The sequence below is a fragment of the Schistocerca nitens genome, chromosome 2, assembly GCF_023898315.1.
Source record: "Schistocerca nitens isolate TAMUIC-IGC-003100 chromosome 2, iqSchNite1.1, whole genome shotgun sequence".
In the NCBI taxonomy this organism is placed as follows: domain Eukaryota; kingdom Metazoa; phylum Arthropoda; class Insecta; order Orthoptera; family Acrididae; genus Schistocerca; species Schistocerca nitens.
In genome coordinates this window covers 575975924-575988574 of record NC_064615.1, presented here as the reverse complement: position 1 = coordinate 575988574, position 12651 = coordinate 575975924, and the positions used below count along the sequence as shown (strand labels likewise).

At 35.7% G+C, this 12651-nt stretch overlaps 1 protein-coding gene across 1 annotated transcript; it reads left to right on the top strand.

Moving 5' to 3' along the window:
- The first annotated feature begins 10234 nt into the window (after positions 1–10234).
- LOC126234499 (2-(3-amino-3-carboxypropyl)histidine synthase subunit 2) lies at positions 10235–12024 on the top strand. The gene has a single exon (XM_049943194.1). It carries the CDS (start codon positions 10390–10392, stop codon positions 11806–11808), a length of 1419 nt encoding a protein of 472 aa, XP_049799151.1. The 5' UTR covers positions 10235–10389; the 3' UTR covers positions 11809–12024.
- Positions 12025–12651: the final 627 nt, after the last annotated feature.

Genomic DNA, 12651 nt, shown 5'->3' with positions numbered 1-12651 from the left:
TGGAAAAGGTAAATATCAGTGGTTACAAACTAGCTGCACATATGAGTAGAGAGAATAAGGTGGGAGGAGGAGTTGCCACATATGTCAAAAGTTATCACTGTGTAGAAAGCTTACATACAAATTTGTCTAGAGCAACATATAGAAGCATGTGCCTGTCAACTTAAACTGAAGGAGGACTCTGTTATAATTGTAACAGTATATAGGTCCCCTTCAGGAAACTTTCATTTATTCCTGGAAAACTTGGATGCCTTGATGCGCTATCTGTCAGATAGGGAAAAGCAAATTATTATTTGTGGGGACTTCAATGTTGATTCATTGAAAGAGTGTAATAGGAAGAACGACCTGGAAGTATTGCTCAGTTCTTTCAATTTGACATCTGTCATTAATTTTCCTACTCGGGTAGTAAAGGACAGCAACACATTGATAGATAACTCTTTTAAAGACCAAGATAGGTTTAAAAACATAAATTCTTGTCCTGTTGAGAATGGGCTATCTGATCATGATGCTCAGCTAGTTACAGTATATGACATAGCTCCATTCAGTAATTCAAAACTACCATCCAAAGTTGTGCATTCAATTAAGGACTCAACAATTAGAAATTTCAGAGAAAATCTTCAGCAGTTAGACTGGGATGAGGTGTACAAGGAACCAGATGCTAATTTAAAATAATACTTATTTCATGATACACTTGTAAGAGAATCTGAAAACTGTTTCCCGAAGAAAGTAGTTAAATCTAATTATAAGAAACCATGCAGAAAACCTTGGCTTACTAAAAGAATAAAAATATCTTGTAACCACAAAAGGGAACTGTATCTAACAACAAGAAAGAGTAATGACCCAGAAACAGCCAAATATTATAAAAACTAGTGTGCTACATTAAGAAAGGTTATTAAAAAGTCCAGAAGCATGTGCATCATGTTTGAGATAAATACCTCTGATAACAAAATCAAAACAATTTTGAATATTATTACAAGGGAGACAGGACAACCAAGAGTACAGGACGATGGCATCACCATAAAAGCGAATGGAAACTTGATAAACAACAAGCCAGAAGTCGAAAACATTTTGAATAATCATTTTTTAAATGTTGTAGAGAAAATGAGGATCTAAATTTTCATCTGAAGAAGCAAGGCAGTTAATGGAAGAGGCCTTACCCACACCATTTGATACAATTGAAATTCCACCCACCTCTCCATATGAAATTATGAAGATAATAAACTGTCTCAAGAATAAAAGCTCACATTTGATTGGTGGCATTTCCAGCAGGATAATAAAAGCTTGTTCCCAAGAAATAAGTGGGATTCTTAGCCAAATATGCAATAGCTCTCTGAAGTAGGGTATTTTCCCAGATAGACTGAAGTATGCAATTGTTATACCACTGCATAAAAAAGGGGATACATCAGATGTCAACAACTACCACCCAATCTCTCTTCTGACTGGCTTATCCAAAATTCTTGAAAAAGTAATGTATTGTAAAAATAAAGCTTTAACAAAATGTCAGTTTGGTTTCCAGAAGGGTTTTTCAACGGAAAATGCTATATATACTTTCACTAATGAAATATTAAATGCCCTGAGTAACCAGAAGTCACCCGTTGGGATTTTTTTTTGATCTATCAAAGGCTTTTGATTGTGTAAATCATGGAATACTTCTAGATAAGCTCAAGTACTATGGTATGAATGGGACAGTGCTCAAATGGTTTAAATCATACCTAACTGGAAGAGTGCAGAAAGTTGAAATAAACAGTTCACATTACATGCAAAAAACTGATGATTTCTCAAACTGGGGAACAATCAAGCATGGGATGCCGCAAGGTTTGGGTCCTCTGCTGTTCTTAATATACATTAATGACTTGCCATTCTATATTCACGAAGATGCAAAGCTGGTACTTTTTGCCAATGATACAAGTATAGCTATCACACCCGACAGACAAGAATTAACTGGTTAAATTGTAAATGATGTTTTTCAGGAACTCATTAAGTGGTTCCCTGCAAATGGGCTCTCATTAAACTTTGACAAAACACAGTATATACAGTTCCACACTCTAAATGGAATGACCCCATTAATAAATATAGACTTCGATCAGAAATCGGTAGCTAAGGTAGAATATTCAAAATTTCTAGGTGTATGCACTGATGAGGGGTTGAACTGGAAACAACATCCTGAGGATCTGCTGAAACGTTTGAGTTCAGCTACTTATGCTATTAGGGTCATTGCAAATTTTGGTGATATACATCTGAGTAAATTAGCTAATCACGCCTATTTTCATTCTCTGCTTTTGTATGGCATCATATTCTGGGGTAACTTATTATTGAGTAAAAGAGTGTTCATGCACAAAAGCGTATAATCAGAATAATTGCTGGAGCTCATCCAAGATCATCCTGCAGACTCTTATTTAAAAACCTAGAGATCTTCACTGTAGCCTCACAATATATATATTCACTTATGAAATTTGTTATCAACAATCTGAACGAATTCAAAAGTAATAACACTGTATGGCTACAACACTAGGAGAAAGGATGATCTTCACTACTCAAGGTAAAATCTAACTTTGGCTCAGAAGGCGGTAAATTATGCTGCCACAAACGTCTTTGGTCACTTACCTAATAGCATCAAAAGTCTGACAGATAGCCATATAGAATTTAAAAGGAAATTAAAAGAATTTCTTAATGGCAACTCCTTCTACTCATTAGATGAATTTTTGGATATAGTAAGTGGGTAATTTCCCAACCTCCACAAAAAAAATATTGAGTGTCATGTTATATTTTGTCTATTGTAATATCTTGTATAGACACCTTTTATTAACCTGACACATTCCACATCATTACGAAGTGTCGTATTCATGATCTATGGAACAGTTACTAATCTAATCTAATCACTAATCTAACTTATATAAGTAACAGGTTTTTTATTATCTCCATTAGAATGTGTAACATAATAACTGAATGAAATTGGTAAATGTTTTTGTTAATTGTAGACATAAGACTTTTCAGGCTTTGGCTGACAAGTTTGAACATTTGCGATATGCAAAAGAAACAAAAAGAACTTGTAATGAAAGATTCTAATTTTCAAATTCAATTTTTTGACCTTCAAAAGGCATATCTGTTTTACTTCTTTATGTTCCTTATGTCTAATTTTTCTTGTGAATGAAAATATCCAAAACATGGATCACAAGGATAAACTTTTTCCATTGTGTTTGCTTCTTTGTATACTAAATAATGTAGATAAATCTTTTAACCAACAACAATGTGAATTATTTTCTTTTCGAATGAACATGTTTATTATGTGCATGGTACAGAGGATACATAACTTTAACTTCTTCAGTGCCTTCATCTGTGTAAACACTAATTGAAATATTTGTCATATCAAATTTTAGAATATCTGTAACTTGAAGAGTAAAATTAATTTTCTTTTTCTCAAAAAACTTCACCCAATTGTAATCCAATATTATTCTAATTATTAACTCTTTCTAAATGAACATTGGTGGATATAAAGCTGATTTTATTGAATAAAGAAAACATTTTTGATTATTATGGTTTACATTAACAACAGTTTTTTGTCTTTAATTACTTTTGGTAAATCAGTATAAGAAGAACCAAAAATTTGATTGTGTCTATTAACATTTTATTTTATATAGATAATTTAGACTGAAGTCCATCCAGATTTTTCCTTTGCATTTCTTCCATTTCTGTTCATAGTTTATCCATTGCTTTTTGATAATAATCTTCTAAATCTGATGTTCTTAATAAAAATTTGTTAGATATTTTAAAATTTAAATCTTGTATTTCATCTTCACCTTTAAAATTACAATAAAATTTGATATTTAACTTAATTGCTCTACTTTGAATTAAAATATTCTTTAATTTGGTGATTATTTGTTCTTTAAGTTGAGTAAAAAATTCTTGTGGTTCCACAGTTTTATCAATATTATTAATGACATGAGTTATTTTTCTTGATGTGAAAGTTGAAGCTTTTCTAAAAATTTCTTTAGTTGATTTGAAAAATCTTTATCATCTAGAAAATTGAAATTTGCTAAATTTTTCTGAAAATTTGTTTTTTAATTTCATCCTATTTATCTACAGCAAGCTTTTGAACGTTATTCTCTTCATTGTTATTATTTTTTCCACAGCTCTCTTAAAGATTTTTTACGTAAATCATTATCAGTATTAATTTTAATTTCAGATCCTTTGATAAGATGGAGTAATTGACTTTAAAGATTTTTTATTCAATACATTGTCTTTATCATTGTTATTAATACTGTCGAAACAGGATATATAATAAAATCAATTAATTGAATTTTTGTAAGTTCATAAATAATCTTCAATTTTTCTGTTTTAGCAATTGAATGAAGTTTTGTAAGGTTTTAGATTTGAGTTGCCTTCTTTATTTCTTTATTCGTTTCTTTCATATTAAAATAATCAATAAATTAAACAGGCCTCTAGTTACGTGTGAGTAATCATTTCCTTTAGAATAATTTTATAAATATTTAAAACTCAATCCAAACTTTCCTTTACAATAATTTTCTAAGGTCGTAAAGAGCTGAGATTTTTTCATCATTTCTTTTTGCATTGTATTTATAGAAAAGGAAATTTGGTTTTTATTTTTATGAACATGTTTACTGTTATTATTCACCTTTGAGACTTTATTTTTGTAGCTTCTTATTTATAAAGAATAAAATATATTAGAGCTGGAATTTTTAAATTCGAAAATGAGAATTTGGTTTTTTCAATAAGAGCAGATGAAGTTTTTGATTCTTATATGTAAAGAACAAAATTTATTGGCCATGAAGTTATTTAAAAGGGAAAATGAGATTTTGGTTTTCTCAATATGGACAGATGAAATTTTTTGGTTCATATTTATAAAGAAAAAAATTATTAGTTTGAAATTTTTAAAATGAGAAAATGAGGATTGAATTTTTCAAAATTTTCAACTGGCAATTGTAACTAAGTTTTTAGAATATAATTATTTTTCCATATATTTTAATTCATCTTTAAAACATGGATAATCATTTAAAATAGTTGTACAACATTTTATGATTTCAAATTTAATTTCATTTTTTTTCTGGAAAAGTTTTGTAATTTCTTTTATAATTGTGAAAATCAATGTTTTTGCAGGTGGTTAAATTTTTAACCCACTGGAGGATCTCACAATGTGCATTTTCATAAATTTGTAAGTTTTTATCCATTTGAATGTGTATATTATTCCAGATATGTAAATGTTCACACACCTGACAGTTCCCATTGCAATAAGTGGGAAAAAATTTACCCACTTAAATCTTTCATGAATAAAATATGTTTATATTTTCATTTCATCTTGAATACATTTATCTTCATATTTTACTACTATACAAGGAATTTCGTTTTTTTAAGAAATTGAACATAATGCATTTTATTTTATTTTTTGGCTTTAGGAGGGTTCAAATTTTTGATACTCTGGATTATTATCCCATTTTATTTTTAGAAGAGAATTTAGCTTCCTGAAAATCAATGTTTTTTAAATTGCTCAGCTTTCATCTTCATTTCTTTTTCCATTGTAATTAAGTAAAATTTAATTTTTCGAGATGGGGGAAATGAATTTTCTGGTTTGGAGAAACTGTGAAATTATATCTTTGGTCAACATCTTGGAAATTTGACTAAGAAATTCTCTTTGTCCTAGAACTCTCGTAGACATATTACTCTGATGTGACTGATGAACTCACTGTTTGACCCCCTCCCCCAAATCAACCACTCATAAGTTAAATGTGAAGATTCATCTTTTTATGCACAGTAAATTCACAGGCAGTCATTGATTCATACCCACTGCCACATATGGAGGAAATTTTGAATTGCTTAGCAATAGGACAGTTCTAAAAAAGTGATCTTGCAAAAGCCTATCTTCAAATACCACTGGACAAGAGTCAAAGAAATCTTCTGTTGTGAATGCTGATGTTGGCTTGTTTGGATATAAATGTCCATCCTTTGGAAGTGCTTGTGTGCCTTTGTTGTTTCAAAAATTTCTTTGACAATTAAATCAGGTTGCCTTCTCGTTTTAATTATCTCGATTGTGTAATTGTCTCTGAACAAACACCGAAACAATACTTTAAAAATTTGGTCTGTTTTTTTCCAAGTTTTAACTGAGGTAATCCTCAACTGTAACTTGCAGAAATGTTCTTTTGTGAACACAATGATTGAATATTTATCGTCGACGCCAATGGTGCTCGTACTTGGACGAAACATTTGTAGGCAATTCAACAACGACATCTCCTAAGAATTTACGTGCACTGCAAGCTGTTCTTGGAAAACTGACTTATCGTATTTTACTGACTATAAGACGCCCTTTTTTCCTCGATAAATTGTTTCCAAAATTCAGGTACGCCTTCTACTCGAAATTAATATAAACATTCCTAGAGTTTGATTAAAAATTCCCGCCAGTCTTAAAAATGGTCATATATTCTATGCTGCAGGAAACCAATCTTTGTCTGCCAACATTGGATTTAACTGGCAACATGAGTTGTAGGGATTTATAAGCTTGCTAACAGTTTCTCCCTCCCTTCCTACCATCACAAACAAAGAAAGCTATCTAGCCTAACACTGGTTGATTATCGGTGGTGCCTTCAGAAAATACCCTTTTGTTATCCCAATGAATTTGACGAATGTTGCCAGCATTATCAAAGCGCTCGCTTCTGTATTTTGTCTTGAATGCTTGCCAGAAACAATTGCTTCTGACAATGGACCTCCTTTTCCTTCCATGGAATTTGCACAGTTTTGGAAACAACGGAATACGGCTTGCCAGGACAGCACCATTCTCGTCACAGTCTAATGATGAGGTTAAATATTTCGTTCAATCATTCAAGATGCAAATGTTAAAACTTCGACCTTCACTTTCACGAGAAGATGACTTACTGAAATTTTTGAGTTCATATTGTACTTTACTTGCTCCTCACATTTCGCCATCAGAACATTGGCATGGGGGATGCCACGGGACTTTGCTGCATTTGCTTCATCCTTACCACTCGTCTGCGTCTTCAGACTTCACCACAACGTTTCACCCAGACGTTATGGTTCAATACAGAGAGTACAAAAAGCCACATTTGTGGAATCTGGCGCTGTTCTCAGGTCAGGTGCTAGAATGGAGTATACTATTGCAGCAGCACGGGCATGCATCAGCGCCACTAAAATCAGCTACAGCTCCATGAATTCAGTGATCCTGCCAAAGATCAAACTGTTTCAGATTCCTTCACTGCACAACGTCCAGGCGCCGTGATGCAGCCATATCCATCCGTTCCAATGCAGCCTCCTAAACAGCTTACTGAGCAGGTGCCTCCCTCTACAGCCATCTCACCAGTGAAGTCTTTACATGTTCACCTGCGTCCCTACTGCTGACAACCCCACAGGTCGCCTCCCCTATGGACATCAAAGCTGTCACTGTTGTCTAGTTGCTGGCACCTTCGGCGGCACCCTCCATGCACCTACCTGTGCCATTGGTTGCATCTTGCACCTGGGTTTTTGGGGCACTCGCAATACTAAGTGTCAGGACACAGTTTGGTCTGCCCTGCCCCCTAGACAGTCAGCCTCATGACCATCCATGGCACACACCTCCCCCATATCTTCCAAGTTGGGCAGGGAAGGCTGTGGTATCTGCTGTTATACGATCGATTGCACTTTCAAATAGGAGCATCGCCAGTTATGCAACCACTTTTCCTATAGCCACCAGCATGGCTCAAGGGCACTGCCACGAACGATTATGCTGATGCCAATGCGATGTAAGCATCCCCTCTTTCCGATGTTCCATCAGCGGGTGTACCTAAGTTCAAACATTCATGCACTGACCCAATTTTGTTAGTTGAATAATTTACAGACAATTATAGTCGCCAGGGCTTGTTATCTTCTGAAATGACACTGTATTGATGAGTGACAGGTTTATAATTTCTACATTCAAACCTACTGTTTGGAGCTGATGCTTTAGATATAACAACAAAGTTACGTATTATTTTTACTATTTGATATTATATGTAGAATAAATTAATATCTGAATTCTCTGTGCAATAATGGCATCTGTTCCCCACTCCTGTATTCACTAAAGAACCACACAGCATGGAAAGGAAGACATAACACATAAATAATTCCACCACCCAAACATTACCAACGACATCCATCTTCATTTTACAATGCATGACCTACCAACACTGGGTATCCATGAAGGAGATACGTCCAAGCTGTTCACTCGCTAACTGCTAACCACAAGTCTGCCGAACCACAGAGTGTCTTAATGAGGGTGCAGAATGCTGTCAATGATATTAATGCATTCTATAGTGCTGCCAACATAAAAACATATAAACAGGCTACTTACAAGGCCAATGACCCTGCTGTTCGGCTTCTTCCACCAAATCAGCCCTACCCAACCCAAGATCAATACCCCAGTTTGGACCTCAGGATGGAGTGCTAAACTGACAATCACATCCTTAATTAGTGAGTCTGCATACAAGGTAGCACACTGGGGACACTGAAACGGACACTTGCATGACAAACTTTGCAACGTGACTGTCCAGACCACATATGACTGCCTGGGGTGCTTGTGATGTTGATGTAACTGCAACTGTGCCACCATCACATGGGTTTGATGTCCAAAATATTGCACGACCAATGGACAGAGCTCCTCAAAGTTAAGTGTTGCAGACTCAGTAGAGGGCTTTAAATTTTGCATCGTTTTGTTCAACCCCATACTGTTGGATAATAGCATGGTGGCCTTATCAGCTGGATTGATGATACGACTTATCTGGCAGTGGAGCAAGAACAGGGTCAGGTAATTCTCCCACCTTTCCACAGGCTTATCGAAACTGATATATGATACTGGGGTCAGTGGAGAGAGGGCTTCTTTCCAGGTTCCTGGCCCTATGCCAACGTGGCACGATGGCTGATTAATTCTGTATACTGTTTGAGCAGCTCCTGCATCTGCTTCTGCTACAGCTGTTGTTGTTGCTTCTGGAGTTAGAACTTTTCCTCCCAGCACTGTAAAAATTCTGGGTCCATGGTGGCCACAAAATAGTACAATTAAAAGGGAAGTAAAAGCGTCACATGCATAAGAACATCCTCCGTCGCCACTTTTGTATCTGCACAGGCACGAGAATGCCATAAAACTGTTCTGCCACTACAAATGTACGAAAGCTAGGTATGTGTTAGCTGATTTCAGTTTAGGAACTGACTGGCCCAGCCCATCATCGTCAACAAGTAAAAACCCGGGCCAGTGGGACCTGCCCATATAATGCTCCACACACACCATCTGTAATAGCTTTCTGCACAACTCTGCCACGAGATCGATGCCAGCTTATCTGCATCTATACATATGTCTGCTGATGGGGAGACTAAAAACACCCTGGACAATAAATAATTACATTGTTCCCCTAAAAAATATCACCACAAAAAAGATCTGTCTCTCCTGTTATAATAATAAGTACGAAACAAAACGTAAATAGCTTGTCTTTTCAGATGCAGTACAGCGCTCCTACCTCTCGCCATATAGTGCATCCAGGAACATTGTCGAATAGGACCAGTTTGGTGGTCTAGGTGTAATGGCGTGGCATACTAACCTCCAAATCTTTGAACACAATACATTCACCATCTTTGAACACAATCTATTCACCAGTCAACGTTATTGTGACATTGTACCCCTTCCCAATGTGTGTCTTTTCAAAGGTGCCATCGACCCAGACTTTATTTTTGTGGATGACATTGTGCGAGCGCATCCAACTGCGAAGTTGGAGATCGTCTTGTAATCAGTGAATATTCGGCAAATGGACTGTCCTGCCTGTTCCCCTAACTTGGAGTCAGTGGGGTATACTTTCGTATTAGTTCACGCTGTGTACTTAATGTAACACTTGCCGCCAAGTAGGGTGCGCAATGGACCTTCGAAACATTCTTCCCGCGAAATCTTGACGGTACGTGACGATAAAGTTCTGTTGACGGCGTGTGTGAATGCCACCATTTGAACTGCAGAGGACAATCTTTTGACGTGGCGGTGGCGTTTTGTCAAATGTGAATCCACCGTAATGATACATTGCTAGAAGAATTGGATATTAAGGCTTTTTACGACTTCTGACGGAAGATAACTGATAATTTTCATGTTAACTTTTCCCTTTCTAATTTTAAAGTCAATTAAAGTTCCTTTTTTTCCTTTGTTAAAATACCAGTGCCTATTTTGATATTTGCTCAAACAAATATCGATCATATTAAAGAATAACTTTGACATTACTCACACCATGTAAACTTTGCAGCACGTGTGTTTACGATTATGTTTTTGTGGGTGGCGTGTTACACTATATAGTTTGTGAAAGCTTTTCAGCAGAGTATATTGTGTGTTTGCAGCTACAAGAGCGGACTCGTACTCTGCCACGCAATGTCAAACGTCCTTCAAGCATGACACAGTTTAGTAGTGACGGAAAAGCTGCCATAGAGAGGACCATTGAGGTTGACGTCTTACATGAAAGAACGCCTGCATCTGAAGTGGACACTATTTACGAAATTGAAAGATGTGCAGATTGGATTAGAGAAATTGGTGCGAAGACGATCTGCCTCCAGTTTCCAGATAAACTGTTGCCAGATTCCGTTGATGTCTCTTTAAAACTTCAAAAGTTGTTGGCTCATAATCAGGTGCTTATATTGGGAGATACATCTTATGGTAGTTGTTGTGTTGATGAAGTTACTGCACAACATGTTAACGCAGACGCAATCATTCATTTCGGCCACTCGTGTTTAAGCCTCACAGATCGCATCCCAGTATTGCATATTTTCGAGAAATATTCATTAGATATTGAACAGTTTGTTTGTGAATTCACAAATAATTTCCAGAAACATGAGAACTTAATACTTTTATATGACGTTGCATATGAACATTGTATTAGCAGAATAAGAGAGAGACTGTGTTCTGACTACAGTAATTTGCTTATTCCTTCACTAAACATCAATGTGCATGTAGAAGAATCCAATGTTATATGTGGCAGGTGTTTCAGTGTTCCAAGAGAAACAGTAATTAGTGATTACACTGTTGTATTTTTGGGGAGAAATGAAAGGACGTTTCAAAATATAGTTTTAGAACTATCTGGTGCAAAAGTTTTTATTTTTGATCCATTTGATGCCAGTGTCTTGCGGGCACATAATGTCAGCAACAATAAATTTCTTATGAAACGGATGTTTCTAATCGAGAAAGTGAAAGATGCCAGGATAATTGGTATTTTAGTAGGCACCTTAGGTATTTCAAAGTACCTTACAGCTATCGACAGAATTAAGAATATTGCAAAGGAAAGAGGAAAGAAATGTTACATAGTAGTAGTAGGAAAACCTAATGTTCCAAAATTAGCAAATTTCCCAGAGATTGATGTCTTTGTGCTTTTGGCTTGCCCAGAGAATTCTTTCACAAATGAAAGATATTTTAAGCCATTGGTTACAGCGTATGATTTTGAGCTTGCATGTAATCCTAACAGGCCATGGAGTAACATTTATCTCACAAATTTCCAAGATTTCTTGTGTGATGACAGTGACATGAACACATCAGTTGATGGATTACAGTATGATCTTTCAAATGTATCTCTTACAGGAGGTCACTTACAAACTATGGAAAAATTTGATGAAGAAGCAGTGAACGAAGTTTCTGGTACCAGCACGGTATCACTAAAGGGTAATACTGCACTATCTTTGCATGGTGCATCGGGAAGCCATTTCTTAGCTAATAGAAGCTGGAGGGGTCTGGAACAGAATTTGGGGCAAACTAAAGTGGAGCATGCCTCAAAAGGAAGAAGCGGTATTCCTATGCGTTATGACAATGAGCCTGACTCTTAAGTGAAGGACTCAGCGTATAAATAATGCTCCTATGTGAGCAGGACACATTTATTCTGTAAAGCTCATGTCACTGTACTGAGAAAGTATGTCTTGTATTTTCTGTCATTAAAAGAAACTGTTTTGCAGCTTGACTTGATTGATGTAATATTACTGCGCTGTAAGAACTGCTTTCATGTATGTTCCTGAAACGCATGCAAATAAATTGCATTACAGGTACCTTTCAGATATAAGTGTCAGTGTAGTTTCTTTTCTGTCCCTCAAGTATATTGGTGAATTTGTTTGGCAATCTTCAGAATGATATGAAAAATAAGAGAGTGAACATATGTTTTATTGTGATTGTAGACACATCCATAGTACATATTTATAATAGAATAACTGTACAGAAAGGGAGTAAATACAACAAAATATGTGAACAAAACAGTTAAAAAAAGTACAGAAGATTTTTAGGTACCTTTGATTTCTTTACACGCTGTTTTTTGTAGTTTGCACCATGAAGCAGAGCTTTTGACTGATCTCTCCCCCCACCCTCCCCCCTCACCTTGTCTCATGTGGAAGGTCAGAGTCTTTTATTAATTATAAAGGTCTGATACACTTCTAGAATGAATTTGTGTGATTCCACTGAATTTCCTGTTTAGCCAATTGTAGCATTATGTGGTTGATTGCAGTGAGACAAGACTGGCTTCTTGAAACTGACCAATTCATTTATATCAAAAATAAAACTGACAATTTTAAAGTCTTCCTACTCTCCTCTGCTCCCTGGATAAATTTTGCAAAATGTAAATAATTCTTAATGGTACAAATAGAACCTGTGGAATATGCTCTGCAGTTTAGGTCGATAAGGAG